The 19,466-nt window shown below is 41.2% G+C and overlaps 1 protein-coding gene across 9 annotated transcripts in view; it reads left to right on the top strand.

Moving 5' to 3' along the window:
- LOC143018296 (uncharacterized) overlaps nt 1-19,466 on the top strand; it is a 78,775-nt gene that overhangs the window by 43,342 nt on the left and 15,967 nt on the right. For all 9 annotated transcript variants that reach the window (XM_076173641.1, XM_076173640.1, XM_076173636.1 and 6 more), the window contains 10 exons: nt 1,212-1,394; nt 1,919-2,077; nt 2,693-2,908; nt 3,264-3,431; nt 3,827-4,057; nt 8,155-8,328; nt 8,708-9,004; nt 11,183-11,323; nt 14,749-14,922; nt 17,336-17,458. In XM_076173641.1, the coding sequence (XP_076029756.1) occupies nt 1,212-1,394; nt 1,919-2,077; nt 2,693-2,908; nt 3,264-3,431; nt 3,827-4,057; nt 8,155-8,328; nt 8,708-9,004; nt 11,183-11,323; nt 14,749-14,922; nt 17,336-17,458 (1,866 nt within the window). The remainder of the gene's footprint in view (nt 1-1,211; nt 1,395-1,918; nt 2,078-2,692; nt 2,909-3,263; nt 3,432-3,826; nt 4,058-8,154; nt 8,329-8,707; nt 9,005-11,182; nt 11,324-14,748; nt 14,923-17,335; nt 17,459-19,466) is intronic.

Here is a 19,466-nt window from a genome sequence, read left to right as displayed (position 1 = left end):
AAGTATTGGTGGCCACCATAGGAGGGAGAAAAGGAATTGGGGTAGAGATAAATTATAGGGAAAAGGAAGCAAGTAACTCTTGGGATATTGAAAAGTGTCGTAAGAAATGGGTATTTGGGGATGAGAAAGGAGAAGACTGTATGAAGGGGGTGATTGTGCCCTTGACACTTATGGGGACAGAGACTGAATTTAAGTGAGGCAGAAAGGAGGAGTTTCAATGTATTTGAGATGAAGTGCTTAAGAAGTGTGGTGGGGGTTACGAGAATGGATAAAGTGAGCGATGAGAAGGTGAGGCAGAGACTGAAGGTAAAAAGAGAGTTGGCAGATAGGGAAGACCAAGAGTGGGATGGATGGATGGATGGATGTTGTGAAAGAGGCCTCGAATACAAGGGAATGGAGAGGGGAAAATATAGGTGTGTGGAAAGTTGTTGTGTAACTAATATTTTCTTTACCATTTCCTCATCCATGTAGTCAAAGGCCACTTTCATTAATCTTCGTAAATTGAAGGTTTCTCTGACTATTTTTGTTGATATGCTTGTCTGGTGACATGTCTTTGCTGATAATTACTTCTACGTCCCTTTCTGAGCTAACTTTTAACCCTCTTTGTGTCAATTTTATATTGTCCTGATATTCTATTTTTACTTTTTCCAAATTCCATAATACTACATTTCTTGATGTTGAAGTTCACTTCCCACTTTTGACTCCATTCCCAAACTTTATCCAGGTCTTGCTGTAGTGATTCACAGTTTTCATCTGTACTTACTTTCTTTAGTAGTTTTGCATCATCTGCAAAGAAGTTCATATAACATTCCACACCTTCATCCATGTCATTTATATATATGGTAAACCATCAGAGCTACTACCAAACCTTGTGGGACTCTTCTTATCATTTCTTCCCAGGACGAGTATTTGTCTCTAAGTACTACCCTCATTTTTCTTCTGTACAAGAAATCTTCCATCCATTTCAATAGCTTTCCTTGAATACCACCTGTTGATTCAGTTTTGTGTGTGTATTTACCTAGTTGTATTTTACGGGACAGGAGCTATGCTCATTATGACCCGTTTTCGTATCTTTCCATGGCCAGTTTGGTTTTAAACTCGTGTATAGTTCTGGCATTTACTGTTTCACTGTTCAGCCCGTTCCAGACATATGTGTGTGTGTGTGTGTGTAATCTTGAACTAATGATTGTTTTATTTGTTTTCCATGTTAGTTATCTGAACTAAATCAAACCCTCTCAACTGAGAAAATTGCTCACGAAAAAGAAGCAGGAGAACTGAAGGACATGATACAGAGTATGAAGAGCGAACATATATCTGCCTTAGAGGAATTAAAGAAGAACACAATCAAACAAGAGGTTAATTTTGATAGCACAGTTGAGAATCTAAAGGATAAGGTAATTGTTTTGGTTATTTTCATTCTGTTTCAATTGTTGACACTTCAACTTAATTATCCTTGCTCATTTTTTTTACCAGTTCTTCAAAGTATTTCTTCCAGTATTCTATTAATATGATGATTTGTTTCTTACATCAATTTGGTAATTTCAATGATTGAAATTGATTAAGCCCTTTATGGATTATATATGAATATAAGTAGGTAAGATTTTGTTTAGTTTGTTACAAAAGTCAACCTTGAAGTTAGAAGGTGTGGACTATGTTATATTCTTTCATTCAAACTGTACCAGATGTAACCACTTCACAGAAGACACATTACACCTTATACTAAAATTACCCACAGTAACATTCCCTAGATGACAGCATAATATATCCTCCCTGAGTGTCTTGTGGTGCTGTTCCAAGGCTGTCGCTGGTTACCTGAAGACTGCATGTCCTCTGCAAGAGGCTGAGGGCCTTAGATTGATTGGCATAACTTATGTTCTGTGTCTGAACACTAGGATTTATATTTATGTTCATTTTATAGATCAAGTGCCTGGAGGATGAGAAATTGAGTTTAAGCGTGAAGGTTGAGGACATGCATAGGGACAGAGGCATAGTTTCAGAGAAACTTCAGAAGAAAGAGGCTGAAAATTCAACTGCCATTAATGATCTTATTGCCAAATGCCATGAATTAAAGCTGCAGGTAAGGTGCAGGTATTTTGTGTATGAAGTAAGACTTGCTAAAGTATTGATTGCATGTTACTTTGCAGTCAGTACTTCTGTATAGGGAACTAGAGTTAACCATCATTTGTTGATTTTAGAGTTGGAAATATCTACTCATAGAGGAATGATGACATTTTTGTACTACAACTGTCCCTCCTTTAAGCTCCCTTGAACCTATTCTTTACTACATCTTCTGCTTCTGGTTCCTCCTGTGATGGGGGATGAAAGAATTTTGCCACTGTTTTTCATGCATGTAAAAGGCAACTAAGTGAGATAGAGTGATGGGACTAGGGATCTTGCTTTCTGTATGTTCCTTCTACAAAAAGTCAAGCACATCTTTGTATCACTGGTGAGAAATATAGTAACACATTTGTAAATCACAACTAACACCACAGTCGGACGAAAGAAAGAGTTAAGTAAGCGAAACTATATATTTCAATTGCTAACTGCAATCCTCTTCAGTAGTTACCAATCGAAATATATAGTTTCTCTTACTTAACTCTTTCTTTCATCTGACTGTGATGTTAGTTGACATCTTTGTATATTTTTCTGTATTTTATATGAAACTTGACAAATTACTGAACTTGTTTCACAGCTGAAGACGGTAACAAATGAGCGTGACATGGAGGTGCAGAAATTGCGAGGATTGGAAGCTCGTATGGTGGACCAGGAGAAGCTTGTGAGTTTGGCGAATGAAGAATCGATGAGGGTGAAGAGGGAGGAAGAGAAAACCATTGATAGTTTAAAGGAAGAACTGAAAGCAGAGAAATTAAAGAACAAAGCATGTATTACCGCTGCCTTGAAGACTCAGGTAGGTTTTGTAATATGTTGAATTGCATAAGAATTCTTCCACTTTGTTTCCCATGCGTGTCATAAAAAACGACTGATTGGGATTTTGCTTTGCTCTTTATATTCCTCCTACAAAAAGTCAATGCATAATAGGGGCTGGGAAGAAGGCTCCAAGCAAAACCCTAGTATTTGGGTTGTCAATTTCATTTTGCAGTCCCGTAGATGAAAAGATATATTTGAGATGGGATATGGACGTGTACATAGAAAGTAGGTCACATTTGGAACAGCTTGCAAAGGATTCAGTAGATTTTAGTCATTTCAAATGTCACCAGGTGAGGTTTACATAGGCTAAAGAAGTTCTTCATTTTTGTTTACAGAAAGAAAAACATCACAGTGAAATACAGAAAATACTGGTAGACGTGGAGAAGAAAAGCGAGGATGATAAGCTTTTCCATCGAAAGTATGAATGTATGAAGAAGAAGCTGCAGGAGACTATGATAGAATTAAAAGACCAGAAAGAAGCTAAAGAACAATATTCAGTGCAGGTAAGTTTAACACTTGATAGTTGGGACAGTAAGGGTGATGTTCACTTTTTTGCATATTATATGAAAAAGAACATAAATTGTTCATTCCCCTATCATTAGTTTTTCTTTTGAAATTAAAGTATTTTAATTGGTTAATGTAGACAGTTGGGAACTGGTTTGGACTAGATATTATCATAGGAATAAGTGGAGTTTTTGGTTTGGTAGATTATAGGAAGTGTTACATAGTTTGACGGTGTAGGAAAGGTGGGAGATTGATTTTTCTAGGAGGATTAGAAATAATTTTGGTTGTTGGAGCTTTTTCATGTCATTATTGTTCTTGCAAATTTGTTGATTTCTTGGACTTTGTAACGACGATTTATACTTAAACCTTTGCTTCTTTTTACCCTGGTGGTCAGGCATCTCAGTATCGAGAACACATCAAGAAGTTGAGTGAAACTTTAGAAGCAGAAAAGAGAGAGAAAGATAAACAAGTTCACATGACTCAGCCACTGAAGGAAAAATTGGCAGAAGCTGAAGTCAGTATGAGGAGAATAACTCAAGAAAAAAATAGCTTGGAAGCACAGGTCGCTCTTGCGGACAGAAGAATGCGAGAAATGAAGAAACAGTGGGACAGGGATAGCCTTGGGGTAGGTATTATGAAATACTGGTGTATTTCCTATATCCTGCCCCCCACCCCCCACCCCCTACCCCCTACCCCTTAACATCTTAGAAATAGGTTATACATATATACATTCATATACCAAAGAGTACTTCTGCCTTCCACACTTTTTGTTAGTCTTTCTTAACTCATCTTTTTCATATACTCAAACCATCCCAGTATTATTATTATTATTATTTTTTTTTTTTCAAACCCCATCAACCATCTCTTTCCACACCTACTCTCTTCCTCACCTTAACTTCTCTCACTATCCATTCTCATTACCCCAATCATACTTCTTAAATACTTTATCTCGAACATGTGTAGGCTCCTGTCTCCCTGAAATTCCAAATCTCTGCCCCATACAGTGTTGTGGGCACAATCACTGGTACATAAATAAATTCTGTTTGCATTCATTCCCAGATACTTATTTTTTGTGACATTTTTAATTCCCAAAGACATTTACTTGCTTCCCTGACTCTATAGTCTGCCCCCCTTCCCCCCACCTCCTTCTTTCCCTGGTACATATGACCCAAAAAAACAAACTTGTTTCCCATCTCACTTTTTAACCACTTTTTCACCTGTAACTCTGCTACCTTCATCCCTAGTACATCTCATCGCCTTACTTTTGCTCACAGCTTTCAGCTTTCTCTTGTCAGTACCCTCCCAAGCTCTACCACCAACTATTTCAGTCTTTCCTCTGACTGCTACAAGTGCAATGTCATCTGAAAATAACAACTTGGTCATCCCAACTTTATTCCACTTTCATCTACCAGCACCCTTCTGTTTATTTCCCACACCACCCTATCCATGTACATGTGGAACAAAAATGGTGATGCGACAACCCTAGTTCAGCCCCACCTTCACCTCAAGCCCCCCCCCCAAAAAAAAAAAAAAAAAAAATATATATGTATATATATATTATCTGCTTGGCTTCCTGAATTATATACAATTTTCCAAGTTATAAAACCATCCAACTTAAACACTCCAATGCTTAAATTCACATTGTGTTTTAAGGATTGTTTAATGTGAAAGATACTTTTTCTCAATACTAGAATTGGATGTTATGGTTTTCATGGTGTAGTGATACGATTGTTGTCTTACATGTACAAAAATCCCACTGGAAAATTGGCCTGTTTTTACACTATATGTTCTTTTAACCTCAATCTTAATTCTTTACCTGTAAAGACTGAAAGTGTTGGATAAATAGAAATGATATACTTAGTTATATTTAATATACATTGTATGCTGTGTCTTGGTACATTGCTTCTGACCCAGGGCATAGTTATATTTAAGATACATTGTATGCTGTGCCTTGCTACATTGCTTCTGACCCAGGGCAATGGGCAAGATGCAGGGATGACCTGTCATCCAGGAGGAGCCAATATTAGAGGGAGGGAGATGGGTGGGTGAATGGGGGGTTGAGTGTGTGGGGATGGAATGGGTGGGAGTGGATTTTATGTCTGTTTTTGGCCATCTCCCTCGTAAGGGGTGAAAAGCCATTGGTATACGTATGTATGTATATTGTGTGGGGCAGGGACTTGGATTTTAAGAGAGGCAGAGAGGAAAAGTTTGAAAGTTCGAGATAAAATGTCAGATGTGGTAGGGATTACTAGGTTGGATAGAGTGCGAAATGAGGTGGTGAGGAGGAGGAGAGGGGGAGTGGAAAAGGAGGTGGCAGGTAGGGATGAGGAAAGAGTATTGGAATGGTCTGGACACATGGAAAGAATAAGTGGAGAAAGATTAGTAAAAGAGGTGTGGAAGGCAGGGCTGGGGGGAATGACCTTGAGGGGACAACCAAGGATGAGATGGATGGATGGGGTGAAGGAGACATTGAGCAAGAGGGGAATGTCTGTTGAGCAAGGAAGGGATGAGGGAGAGTATGGGGTGCTTATGTATGAATGATATTTTGACGCAGCCCGAAGGGATTTCTCCCCCATCTTCCCCATTGTGAGGGGACGGAAAGGGGAGCTTACCAGTTGTGTGAAGCAGCCTTGCTGTGGATGTACTGTGTCTTGGTGTGTTGCCTCTTACCCAGGGCAGCGGGCAGGATGCAGGGATGACCTGTCATCCACGAGGCGCTAAGATGAAATGGAGGAAAGGGTGGTGGGTGGGAGTAATTATGTGTCTTTCACTTGGCTTCCCATATACACACATATATATACCAAAGGCTTTTTTCCCCCTTACAAAGGGGGTAGCCAGAAAACAAAGGCATAAAATCCACTCATTCCCATTCCATCCCCACATACTCCACTCCCATTCACCCCCACCTCATTCCCTCTTATCTTGGCTCCTCATGGATGACAGGTCATCCCTGCTTCTTGCCCACTGCCCTGGGTCAGAAGCAATGTAGCAAGGCACAGCACATCCACAGCAAGGGCTCCCTTATATGGGGAAAAATTCTTTTGGTATATACTTACATACATACATACATACATACACCAAAGGATTTTTCCCCCTTACATGGGGGGTAGCCAAAAAGAAAAAGGCACAGAAATCACTCCCACCCATTTCATTTCCCATATATTCCCCTCCCCTCCACCCTCCTCCTTTCCTCCTATCTTGGCACCTCCTGGATGACGGGTCATCCCTGCATCCTGTCCACTGCCCTGGGTCAGAAGCAGTGTCGCAAGACACAGCACATCCACAGCAAGGCCGCTTCATAAATTCGGCGACCCCCCCCTCTCCGTCCCCTCATGCAGGAAAGGAGAAGACGGGGAGAAATCCCTTCGGGCTGCATCAAATTTTTTCTCATACATACTTCCTCACCCCCCCATCCCCCACCCACTCCCCCTCATGCATCACAGCCTCAGCTATACACAACCCTTCTCCATTCACCCCTACCTTCTGTCCTCTCCCATCCTTCCTCCACAGTCATTCCTCTCTTTTGTAAAGCCCCTTTCACCCCATCCATCCATCTCATCCTAGGACGCCCCCTCATATTCACTCCTTCCACCTCCGCCTTCCACTCTTCTTTTACTAATCTTTCTTCACTCATTGTTTCCATGTGTCAAAACCATCCTAATACTCTTTCATCAGCCCTATCTCCCAGCTCCTTTCCACCCCTGTTCTCCTCCTCACCTCCTCATTTCTCACTCTAGCCTAGTAACCCCTGTCATACTTCTCAGACATTTCATCTCAAACACATTCAAATTCCTCTCTTCCTCTCTCATGTTCCATGTTTCTGCCCCGTACATTGCTGTTGGCACAATCACTCCTTCATATAACCTCCTCTTAGTATCCATTCCCAAATGTCTATTTCTAATTACACTTTTTAATCCACCAATGCATTTACTCGCTTCTCTCAATCTACATTCTGCCTCCACCCCCATTCCTCCCTTTCCTGTCACATTCGCATCCAGTTTCTCACCCTTAATGCTCACTTCCAGCCTACTGTCACTCTCTCCCCTTGTACATCTCATCACCTTATTTTTTCCCACATTTATCTTCAGCTTCCTTCTTTCACACACCTCAAACTCTGTCACTAACTTCCTCAATCCTTCCTCTGATCCTGGTACAAGTGCAGTGTCGTCAGCAAACAACAGCTGGCTCACCTCCCACTTTTCTCCATTTTCTTTAATCATTTCCAATCCCTGACCCACTACCCTTGCATTCACCTCTCACACCGCCCCATCTGTGTAAAGATTGAACAGCCAGGGTAACATAACACACCCCTGATGAAGTCCCACCTTTACTTCAAACCATTCACTCTCTCCATTTCTAATCCTGACGCAAGCTCTACTACTCTCATAAAAACTCTTGATTGCTCTTAACAGCTTTCCTCCTATCCCATATATCTGCAGTACCTTCACATTGCCTTCCTGTCTACCCTGTTGTAAGCCTTTTCCAGATCCATAAAAGCCCAAAAAACATCCTTACCTTTTCCTATAGCTTTCTCACATATGTCTTACCACAAATATCTGATCTGCACATCCCCTACCTGTCCTAAAACCACACTGTTCCTCACCAATTACTGGTATATAGATAGATATTTAAGAAGTAAGAAACATGATATTCACCAGGTTAATCTAAACATATACCTAGTCATTTTATGTTTGATGATATAACTACTTTGTATGTCTCCAGGGTCCCCTTGTGTTGACCCCAAGCTATGCAAAAGTGAGAGGAGCCGTATCAGATACCAATTTGAGTGGGAGTGGGAGGTTCCTGCACCCTGACGATGCTAGACGAGAGGAGAATCTACGTCTTAGCCTGATGCCTGAGAAATCTTCAACAAGGAGAGAATCTATTTCTAAGCAGGTAAGTGAGGATGGTTGGATCACAATTTCCTCTAGAATGATACATACTGAAGTCCTCCTTCCCCTCATCAGGGAAGTGGCCAGCCAAGTCGCATACCTGCACCTCATCCATTCCATGCCTGTCCAACACTTGTTTGTTATCTCCTTTATCTTAGTTCCTTGTGTGATTCTTATCAGGTGTGGGAGGGTTTTTCTGTGGGGTTTATGTCTTGGGGTTGTTAGAGTATTGACTTTGGCACTCTGTCTTGGAGGTTGTTCAGTGATCGTAATGTGTTTTTGTGTTATAGAAGATGGGTTGTTATAGATGTTTTGAGTAATATACTGCTAGTATAGTTTTCCCTAACTTTGATCATTGATACTCATTTAATTGCTTATTTCAGGCTAGTCACTGCCCACCAAATACAAGGAATGCATCAAGGAGAACCGCCTCTGATTCAAATGTCCTAAAACCAAGAAATGAGAAAGTTACAGCAAAACCTGCCGTCATGAAAAAGGCTACAGAAGTGACCACAACCACTGCAGGGGGACGTTCAGCTAGTACCAAAAATGAGGGAAAAGAAAATAACCCGTCATCATCTCTGAAGAGGTCTGTTCCCAGGGGAATAGAACACCTTTTCACCTGTGAAGATGAAGATGAAGATGAGTTATTCAGTAATAAATACATGGCAGAAATGAAGGTGAGGTGATATGCTTGTTCATATATATATATATATATATATATATATATATATATGTATATATATGTCTATATATATGTCTATATATATATATATATATATATATATATATATATGAATCTGTTTTCCCTAAAAAAGCGTAGACTCAGAAGTGACTTGATACAGGTCTTTAAAATTCTAAAGGGAATTGACAACATCAAAAGTGACCAAATTTTTACATTGAATGAGAATCAGACAAGAAACAAGGGTCTCAAACTGTCCGGAAATAGATTCAATTTGGAAGTAGGTAGAAACAACTTTGCCAACCGTGTAGTTAATGAATGGAATAAACTTCCTGCACAGGTAGTGCAATGTAGTTCAGTTCGAAGCTTTAAGAATCATTTAGATAAATATCTAAGTAAGATGCTGTAATGATTATAATTTATCTTATATTATTTGTTTTTGTTTTGTTATCATTTGTCTGTCTGATTTTCATTTATTATTAGTTATATGTCAACTTTAAATGATTAAATGAATTAAATGAAGCGGCCTTGCTGTGGATGTACTGTGTCTTGCGACACTGCTTCTGACCCAGGGCGGTGGGCAGGGTTCAGGGATGACCCGTCATCCAGGAGGTGCTCAGATGAGAGGAAGGGTGGGAGGGGTGTGGAGTGTATTTAGGGATGAAATGGGTGGGAGTGTTTTTATGCCTTTCCTTTTGTGGCTACCTCCCTTGGAAGGGGGAAAAAGCCTTGGTATATGTATGTATGTATGTATATGTCAATTTATTATTATTTACTATTTACCTGTTTGTTTATTATTTAACTATACCTATGCATTTATTTATGTATTTTATTTGTTATTTACATTATCATAGTTTTTATTTATTATCTTATTATTAATATGATTTTTTTTTTGCATCCGACCTAGATATGGATCAAAAGGTCTCCTGTCGGTATGCTTTGCCTTAGTAATCCTTTGTAATATATATATATATATATATATATATATATATATATATATATATATATATATATATATATATATATATATATGCACACACACACATACATTCATGCATACATACTTAAATGGGACAAAAGAGATACAAGGGGACACAAGAAGAAGCTTAAGAAGGACAGTTACAGAAGAGATTTGAAAAATAATAGCTTTCCACACAGAGAGATAGATACATGGAATAGATTGAAAGAGAAAACAGTGAGTGCTAAAACTATACATGACTTTAAGAAAGAACTGGACGTGGAAAGATACAACTATGGGTCTCTACGAGCATAGCTCTTCTTTTGCAAAATATAACTAGGTAAACTAGGTAAATACATAGCAAGGGCTTTTTCCTCCTTACAAGGAAGTGTCTTGTGACACTGATTCTGACCCAGGGCAGTGGGCAAGATGCAGGGATGACCCATCATCTACAAGGAGCCAAGATAAGAGGGAGAGAGGGGAGTGGATGGGAGTGGAGTATGTGGGGATGGAATGGGTGGGACTTATTAAAGTGGGATAAAAGAAAAATAAGGGACATGAAAAGAAACTCAAAAAGAATAGTTATAGAAGAGATCTGGGGGGGGGGTGAGTTTCCACACAGAGTGGTGGATATCTGGAACAAATTGGATAAAATAAGTATGCAATAGCTCCCCTTCCTGTATAATACAATTAGGTAAATACATACTGAATTGCATGAAGGAATTTTTTTAATTTTTTTTTTTTATCATGTTATGATATAAATTTGACGCAGCCCGAAGGGATTTCTCCCCGTCCTCTCATTTTATGCAATGGGGGGACGGAGAGGGGGGTCGCCGATTTAATGAAGCGGCCTTGCTGTGGATGTGCTGTGTCTTGCGGCGCTGCTTCTGACCCAGGGCAGTGGACAGGGTGCAGGGATGACCCGTCATTCAGGAGGTGCTAAGATAAGAGGGAGGGTGGAGGGGTGTGGAGTGTGTTCAGGGATGGAATGGGTGGGAGTGATTTTATGCCTTTTTCTTTTTGGCTACCCCCCTTGTAAGGGGGAAAAAGCCTTGGTATATATGTATGTATGTATGATATTAAGCACTGAATTTTGTTTTTGGGTACTTTTTTCTTCATTCATGTGAAAGGAGAAATCTGGTGTTTAAATGAGAAGAAAGAGGAAAAGATGGAAAAAATTTGAGAACCAGTGACTGAAACTGTGTCTTGTATTCCCAGATGGGTTTATGCAAAACCGAAGATCAAGACAGGAACCGCCTCTCAGAACTGCAGCGGAGGAATTCCCTCTACCCTCCACATATGCGTTCCTCCTACTGTTTGGAGCTGCAATATAAGGATCTTTCTGATGACCTGTTACCGGTGAGTTCAAGAGTAATCCTGGAATGACCAAATTCTTCCTCCTCCTCCTCCTCCTCCTCCTCCTCCTCCTCCTCCTCCTCCTCCTCCTCCTCCTCCTCCTCTTCTCCTCCCTTCTTTCTCCCTGCTCCATTCTCTCCTCCTGTCTCCAGCTTTCTTCTCTCCCCTTCCTCCCATCTATGTCTTCCTCTCTCCCCTCTCCTTCCCTCTCTGTCTTACTTTCTTCCTTCTTCACCCCTCTCCTCCTGTCTCCTATCTCCTTCCTTCCTCTTTGTCTTCCTTTACTTATGCCCTTCTCTTCCCTTGCCCTCTGCTCCTCTTCCATTTCTTCCTCCTCCTTCTCCTTCTTCTCTTCCTCCTCTTTCTCCTCCATCTCATCTTCCTCCTCCTACTTTCTTCTCTCCTCTCCTCCTTCTTCTCTCTTTTTCCTCCTACCCGTATGGGATATTTAATATATGTTATATGGTTTGGACACATGGAAAGAATGAGTGAAGAAAGATTAGTAAAAGAAGTGTGGAAGGCGGAGGTGGAAGGAGTGAATGAGGGGGCATCCTAGGATGAGATGGATGGATGGGGGTGAAAGGGGCTTTACAAAAGAGAGGAATGTCTGTAGAGGAAGGATGGGAGAGGACAGAAGGTTGGGGTGATTGGAGAAGGGTTGTGTATAGATGAGACTGTGATGCATGAGGGGGAGTGGGTGGGGGATGGGGGGTGAGGAAGTATGTATGAGGAAGAATTTGACGCAGCCCGAAGGGATTTCTCCCTGTCTTCTCCTTTCCTGCATGAGGGGACGGAGAGGAGGGGTTGCTGAATTTGTGAAGCGGCCTTGCTGTGAATGTGCTGTGTCTTGCGACACTGCTTCTGACCCAGGGCAGTGGACAGGATGCAGGGATGACCCGTCATCCAGGAGGTGCCAAGATAGGAGGAAGGGAGAAAGGTGGAGGGGAGGGGAATATATGGGAAATGAAATGGGTGGGAGAGATTTCTATGCCTTTTTCTTTTTGGCTACCCCCTCATGTAAGGGGGAAGAAGCCTTTGGTATATATGTATGTATGTTGTCAACATTTTAATAACTGGTGACATCCCTGTGGACTAGAACAGTGGTTTTCAATATATTTGATCATGTATCTAAAACTTGTATACTTATAATTCTCCAAGATCCTTACAAATAGACTAAGTCAAGTTTTAGATGGAAACCAACTGAGAGAACAGGCAGGCTTTAGAAGTGGATATTCAGCTCTAGACCATTTGCAGGCAGTGAACCAACTAATTGAGAAAATGACAGAATACAATATACCTCTTTGTTTAGCCTTTGTAGATTATGAGAAGACCTTTGACTCAGTAGAACACCAATACTAAACTCGTCACACAAGAAGGGTACAAACAAGCAGATCATGAGGGTTCTTGAAAAGATTGATGTGAAAGGTACCGCAATAATTCGACTACATAAAGTTACAAAAAAGATCACGAAAGGAATACGGTAGGGCGATACAATTTCGCCCAAATTATTTACAGCTTGCTTGGAAGAGATTTTCTGAAAGTTGAGAAGAGAAATATTTGAAGATTAATGGCGAATATTTTACCCACCTAAGATTTGTGGATAACATTCTTATTCAGAAAGAGCAAAAGACTTTCAAGATATGTTGAGTGATCTGAAGATGGAGAGTCTGAAAGTAGGTTTAACCCCTTCACTCCGGGCCAAAATCTCGCGGGCAGCATTAGCTGCCGGACATGCGATGTTGCGTCATAATACTCGCATTATGAAAAATAAAGTTACCGCTGTATTGCTCGTTCTCTTTCACCCGTGAAATTTGATAACCATAGAAAATATGATGAAGCCAGTTTACAGAGTATGGGAGTCACACAGATACAACTACAATATATATAATCAAGATGCTGACATTGGCATCCTCACGTACCCACTTGCTCCTCATGACGCCTACGTAGGCGTCATTGTATCGAAGGGGTTAAAAATGAATGAGTAAAACCAAAGTAATGTTCAACACAAAAGTAGAAAGTAAAGAGATTATAACCGATGGTGAGAGTGTTGAAGAAGTTGAAGAGTATAATTATTTAGGCCAAATGGTGAAAGTGACCAAAGATCATGATAATGAAATGAAAAGACGCATTACAATTGGTTGGAAAGTGTTTGGTAAGTATAGTAAAATCGTGAGAGACTCTCCACCTTTATGTTTGAAATGTAAAGTTTACAATCAGTGCATTCTGCCAGCAATAATCTATGGGTGTGAGATTTGGATACTGATAAAGGCGATGAAGACAAAACTAAGCAATGCACAGAGGAGAATGGTGAGATCAGTGATGGGAATAACAATGAGAGATCAAAAGAGAACAAGTTGGGTGAGAGAGCAGACTAAAGTGAAAGATATTGTGGAGGCAGTAAAAGGGAAGAAGTGGAATTAGGAAGGTAAGTTAGCATGAACCCCTGATGAGCAGTGGAGCAAGTATGTTACTGAGTGGACACTGCTAGATGGGAAGCATGGAAAAGGGAGACCAGACAGAAGGTGGAGAGACGATATAGAGAAGTTTGCAGGAGTGAAGTGGTAGAGGTTGGCACAGTTGTGTGAATCGTGGAATGCTATGAGAGAGGCCTTTGTTCAGCAGTGGACTTAGGATGGCTGATTTGATTTGATACATATTTATTACTTTTCTTTGGCCAGTATATATTTTTGAGGGGTGTGAGGTGGGGGAAGTAAATATGAGGGAGCGACCAAGGATGAGATGGATGGATGGGGTAAAAGGGGCATTGGGAAAAAGTGGAATGTCTGTTAAAGAAGGAAGGGAGAAGACAGAAGATAGGGTTAAGTGGAGAATGGTTGAGTATGGATGATGCTGTGATGCATGGAAGGGAGAGGGTGGGGGATGGGGGCATGAGGAAGTACAGTACTACCTCTCATTAACAGACTAAAAGGGGGGTGACGGTGTCTGTTGATGTGAATAATCCGTTGATTTGGAGTGGTTTTTGGGTGGCATGGTGATTGCACGCACTAAACAACAACACCGAAAACACCACAAACACAGTTAATTAACGTCCGTTAATGAGAGGCAGTACTGTATGTGTGAATGATATTTTGATGCAGCCTGAAAGGATTTCTCTCTATCTTCTCTTCTCTGCATGAGGAAGGGTTGCTGATTAAATGAAGAGGCCTTGCTGTGGATGTGCTGTGTCTTGCTACATTGCTTCTGACCAAGGGCAGTGGGCAAGAAGCAGGGATGACCCGTCATCCAGGAGGAGCCAAGAAAAGAGGGAGGGAGGGAGGGGTGATGGATGGAAAGAATGTGTGTGGTTGAGCTACCTCCCTTGTAAGGGGGGAAAAAGCCCTCTGTATATGTATGTATGTATGTATGTAGAGTTAATGTAAGAACGTTCCTTCATAGCTGACTGAAAAATTATGAACTCCTTCCCACAGAATGGCAATCCAGCTGACAAACAGAATATCAATGAGCTCACAGCTGCAACAGAGAACCTTGGTCTTGATTCACCAGCATACAACCTTCGGAAACGAAAGTCCAGCTCCCAAGTGTCACTCCCAGATCTTGAAGCCTTTGATGACTCCACAGAAAGAAAATCAAAGAGGCTTTCAGTAAGTGTTTTCATTTTGTTCACTTGCACTGAATAAAAGAGAAAGTATAGCATTTTTATTTATTTATTTATTTATTTATTTATTATTATTATTTTTCCTTTTCCCGGTGGTACAAGGAAGGGAGGGATTGGGGGTAAGGAGTGCTTATGTGTGAATGATATTTTGACACATCCTGAAGAGAATTCTCCCCATCTTCTCTTTCTACATGATGGGACAAAGAGGGGGGGGGGAAATCGCTGATTAAGTGAAGCAGCCTTGCTGTGGATCTACTGTCTTGCTGCATTGTGTTTCACCCGGGACAGTGGGCATGAGGAGCTGAGGTGGGAGGGGTGGAATGGAGTGAAATGGGTGGGAATTGGTACATGCTTCTGCTTGGCTACCCCCCCCCTATAAGAAGGAAAAGGCTCTCAGTAAATAGATGATGATATGGCTTAACGTCACACACACACGCACACACACACACCCCCATCGGGAGGCTAGGACGGTGCCCCTCACTGAGTGCTTTGTAGCGTGGAATTTAATGAACCATGCCCTTGGTTCAACTTTGCCGTTGGCAGGATTTGAACCGCCCTCACCTCGACCTTTGCCGCAAGTAACGACGCCATAACCTGCTCATCTAGTGAGCTTCCATGAATAGAATAGATAAGTCAATATTTTGGGGACTGTTTTGGGACATGGTTATAGACCAAAGTCATGTATCATTTATCATTTTTAGGGTAAAATCTCTTCTTGTAAAGGAATGATGAGATGCTTTTTACTGTTTTTGTTCCCTTAAATCTATTGCTAACTCTTCCTTTTCTGGTCCCTCTGTGGTGGTGAGGTTGTTGTTGTTGTTGTTGTTGTCGTTCCCTAGACTGTCTGTCCGAGCAGTCCCGTCTCCCCAAGGAAGGCCACAGCCGAAACTGGGTTTTCCCACAAATCCTTTATAGAGTGTATGTTGTGTTGTTTGCGTGCATGATTGTGTATAATGCAGTCTTCCATTATGTGTTGTATGGTATGGGGTGAAGTGTTACATCCTGGGCAGCTGTTCACAACACGGTCGTCCAGCCTCTTCTGGTAGCTTAGAAGTGCTGGGTGGTGACCGCATCGCAGTCTGGCCAAGTGGACTCTGTCCTTTCGTGGGAGAGAGGATTCAGAAGGGTGGATATCAGGGGGTCTGGCATGCAGCAGTGTGTTGTCTTTCAGTGTGTTAATGGAGCGGTGAGTGATATGATTATGAATATGTTTCCGGAGGCTGGTATTTGGTGGTTGTGGAGGAAGAGAAGAGAGTATCTGTGCGTAATAAAGGTCTTTGGGTGTAGTTTTAATGTTGTGAGGTTGTGTGGTGAGGTTTACAGTGATAGTAGTCATAAACAAGGTATTGGATAAAGTCTCCAGACAGTATCAAAAATGATCACTGAGATAGACATCTACAGCAATGATATGAAATGGCTAACACATTTCGTAGTTGAAAGTCATTGGGGGTATTTCAGTATAACCAGTTATCTGGTATCAAAAGACTGTACCATGGAGTTCCCCAAGGAGTGTTACTTTCACCTGCACTATTTAACTTCTTCATTCATGGTCTCCCCTCTCCACTTTACACATTCAATGACTTGGTTACTAGTTTCTGGTTAGTCTGGCTCCTATACCCTCATGCCTTGAGTTTTCATGAAAGAAAAATGCAGAGTAGGGGATCCCTAGTCCCCACATTTTGTCCCATTGAGTCACCTTCTACAATAGGCATGGAGATATACAGTAGTGGCATTTGTCACCATATTTTGTGTAGTGATTTTAGTGTAAATCATGAAAGAATAATATGTGAAAAATGAACTGTAACCAAATTGACAATACATACAGGGCTCATTAATTTATATTCATTAGAAAGAATGGAGAAGGGCGGGGGGTCGCTGATTTAATGAAGCAGCCTTGCTGTGGATGTGCTTTCTTGTGACACTGCTTCTGATCCAGGCAATGGGTGAGATGCAGGGATGACCCATCATCCAGGAGGTGCCAAGATAAAAGGGGGGGTGGAGGGGAGTGGAGTGTGATAGGGATGGAATGGGTAGGAGTAGTTTTTATGCCTTTGTTTTTTGGCTGCCTCCCTTATAAGGGGGGAAAAAAGCCTTTGGTATATGTATGTAGGGATGACCCGTCATACAGGAGGTGCCAAGATACGAGGGAAGGAAGAGGGTGGAAGGGAGTGGAGTATGATAGGGATGGAATGGGTGGGAGTAGTTTTTATGGCTATGTTTTTTGGCTACCCCCCTTATAAGGGGGGGGGGAAGCCATTGGTATATGTATGTATGTATGAAAGAATAATATGTGAAAAATGAACTGTAACCATAGAGGGCTTATTAATTTATGTTCATTTGAAAGAAACGAAGTTTTCAGAATTGCAAAGAGCCTAATTTTTCATGACAAATATTTGCAGATATCATATTGCCGGCCTGGTCCTCCGACACCTGCCCGAAGGAGTCAAGGAAGAGGTGACAAATCAAACCAGAGTGACACGTCCTTCACCTCTGGCTCCAGCACCACCTCTAGAAACAGCAGAGTAAGTCATGAAGAGCCGTTTTGGGAGCAGGGTTCCCGCAGCCTGAAAAAGTCGTGGAAATTTATAAAATTGCCAGGAGTCATAGAAAAGTCGGAACTTTGTGAAGACTGAAGTCATTTGATACTGTGATATTGAAAGAGGCCATGAAAAGATATAAGTTATCATGTGTAGAATGCAGTAAACATGACCAGAGCCCAATTTCTTTACTGAGTTTTATTAGTAAAGTCAAGCTCCCTATCTGTATATCAAGTGAATGTGATTGATTCATGGTCTTGGATCATGTTCTAGACTCATGATCAACAGCTATTACCCTCCAAAATGAGAGTTCAGAACTCGTATATTGACCAATCTATGGCAAATGCTGACCTTACATGCTTCATCTCCCTTTGCTCAAGGGAGACAGTAATGGGTTGAAGCGCTAGTATATAAATATACCCTAAGGCCTTTTCTCCCATATAAGTGGGTTGTCCAAGTCAAAGTATACATACACCATATAGAACGTTTTAGAAGCTCTGCCAAGGGACTCAAACCCTGACCTGTGTATGCATAATCACGAAGTCAAGACGCTAGCGACTGAGCTACGTGTGATGGTTCAAAAGGACCGTACAAGTTGCTTCTGGTGTACAGTCCTTTTGAACCATCGCACGTAGCTCAGTCGCTAGCATCTTGACTTTGTGATTATGCATGCACAGGTCAGGGTTCAAATCCCTTGGTGGCAGAGCTTCTAAAAATGTTCAATCTGTCTTAAACATACATACACCATATAACCATCTGAAATCTATTTATAGTTCTTCCCATCTGAACACCTTGTGGATGAAAGGAAAAGGACAAGAACATCTTTTTGGGCAGTGCCATTTCCTCATCCATGTACAGTTCCTCTCCATTTACTAACGCTTGGGTTGGGGAGGGGGTGTTTACTGCATTAGTAAAGCTTTCAAACCCATAGCAAGGCTTGATCTTAGGTCTGCATTGCATTGTTTACTAAATTAAAAAGATAAAATTGGCAATGTAGTGATATAATTAAAAATGTAATGAATAACAAGGCCATGGAGTTTCAAAATTGGTCATGAAAAAACCCTGGAAAAGTCATGGAATTTTATTGTCCTTAATGTGCAGGAACCCTGTGGTAGGCATGGTCTTCAGGAAATGAGTCACTTGTTTATTTGTGGGTTCTTGTAGAAGACACAAGGGTCCCTATTAAGAGTATTCAGTATCATATTTTTCAGAAGTTATGTGGTCAAATGAATGTGGAATCTTAGGTAAGCTATATAAAATTTTTGGTCAATTCTATATTGAAATTGTTTCATTGCTTGGTGGTGTCCAAGATCTATGCATCTTCTAGGCTTGTGGTTGCAACTACTTGTTTCAGGATGATGTTATTTGGTCAATCAATCAATCTGTTGCTTCTGGTCTTTTGCAGATAACCTGTGGCCTGTCTTGTATGTTGGTTTTGGGAGTAGGTTATGGTATACTTGTGATATTTCTATACAAACACATACCACTCAGCTTCTTCCCGCTGATAAAGGAGGTAGTCAGCCAAGACATCCAGCACCCATCCAACACCCACTTGTCTTCCATTTTATGTTAGCATTGTCAGTGCTGTGAAGAATACCAGCACCAATAATATAATTGGCAGTGACAGTTGATGCTACATTATTGTTGGCATTACTGACAGCAATAGTTGATCCTCCAGTATTGCTAGTGTCATTGCCACAAACAGCAATAGCTATATTGTTGTTGGGTGGCAGAGCTGAAGTTGATGCTGAATGATCAGCATTATGGATGCTGCTGTCAGACGTTCAGAATGAAGATTTCCCAGCTTCACTGATTACCATATCCTTGGGCACATATCCTTCATGCTTCATATGCACCCATTTACTAGCAGCAAACATGGGCTCATATGCATGGAATGGTCTTGTTCCACTGCTGTTGAATTGACACACAAGACTGAGGCTCAGGACTTAGAGGCTGATGTTCACTCACAGGCAGCATGAGTTGCATAGTAGAC

The sequence above is a fragment of the Oratosquilla oratoria genome, chromosome 34, assembly GCF_046742065.1.
Source record: "Oratosquilla oratoria isolate Oo_2021 chromosome 34, ASM4674206v1, whole genome shotgun sequence".
NCBI classification, from domain to species: domain Eukaryota; kingdom Metazoa; phylum Arthropoda; class Malacostraca; order Stomatopoda; family Squillidae; genus Oratosquilla; species Oratosquilla oratoria.
This window is presented reverse-complemented; position numbering and strand designations above follow the sequence as displayed.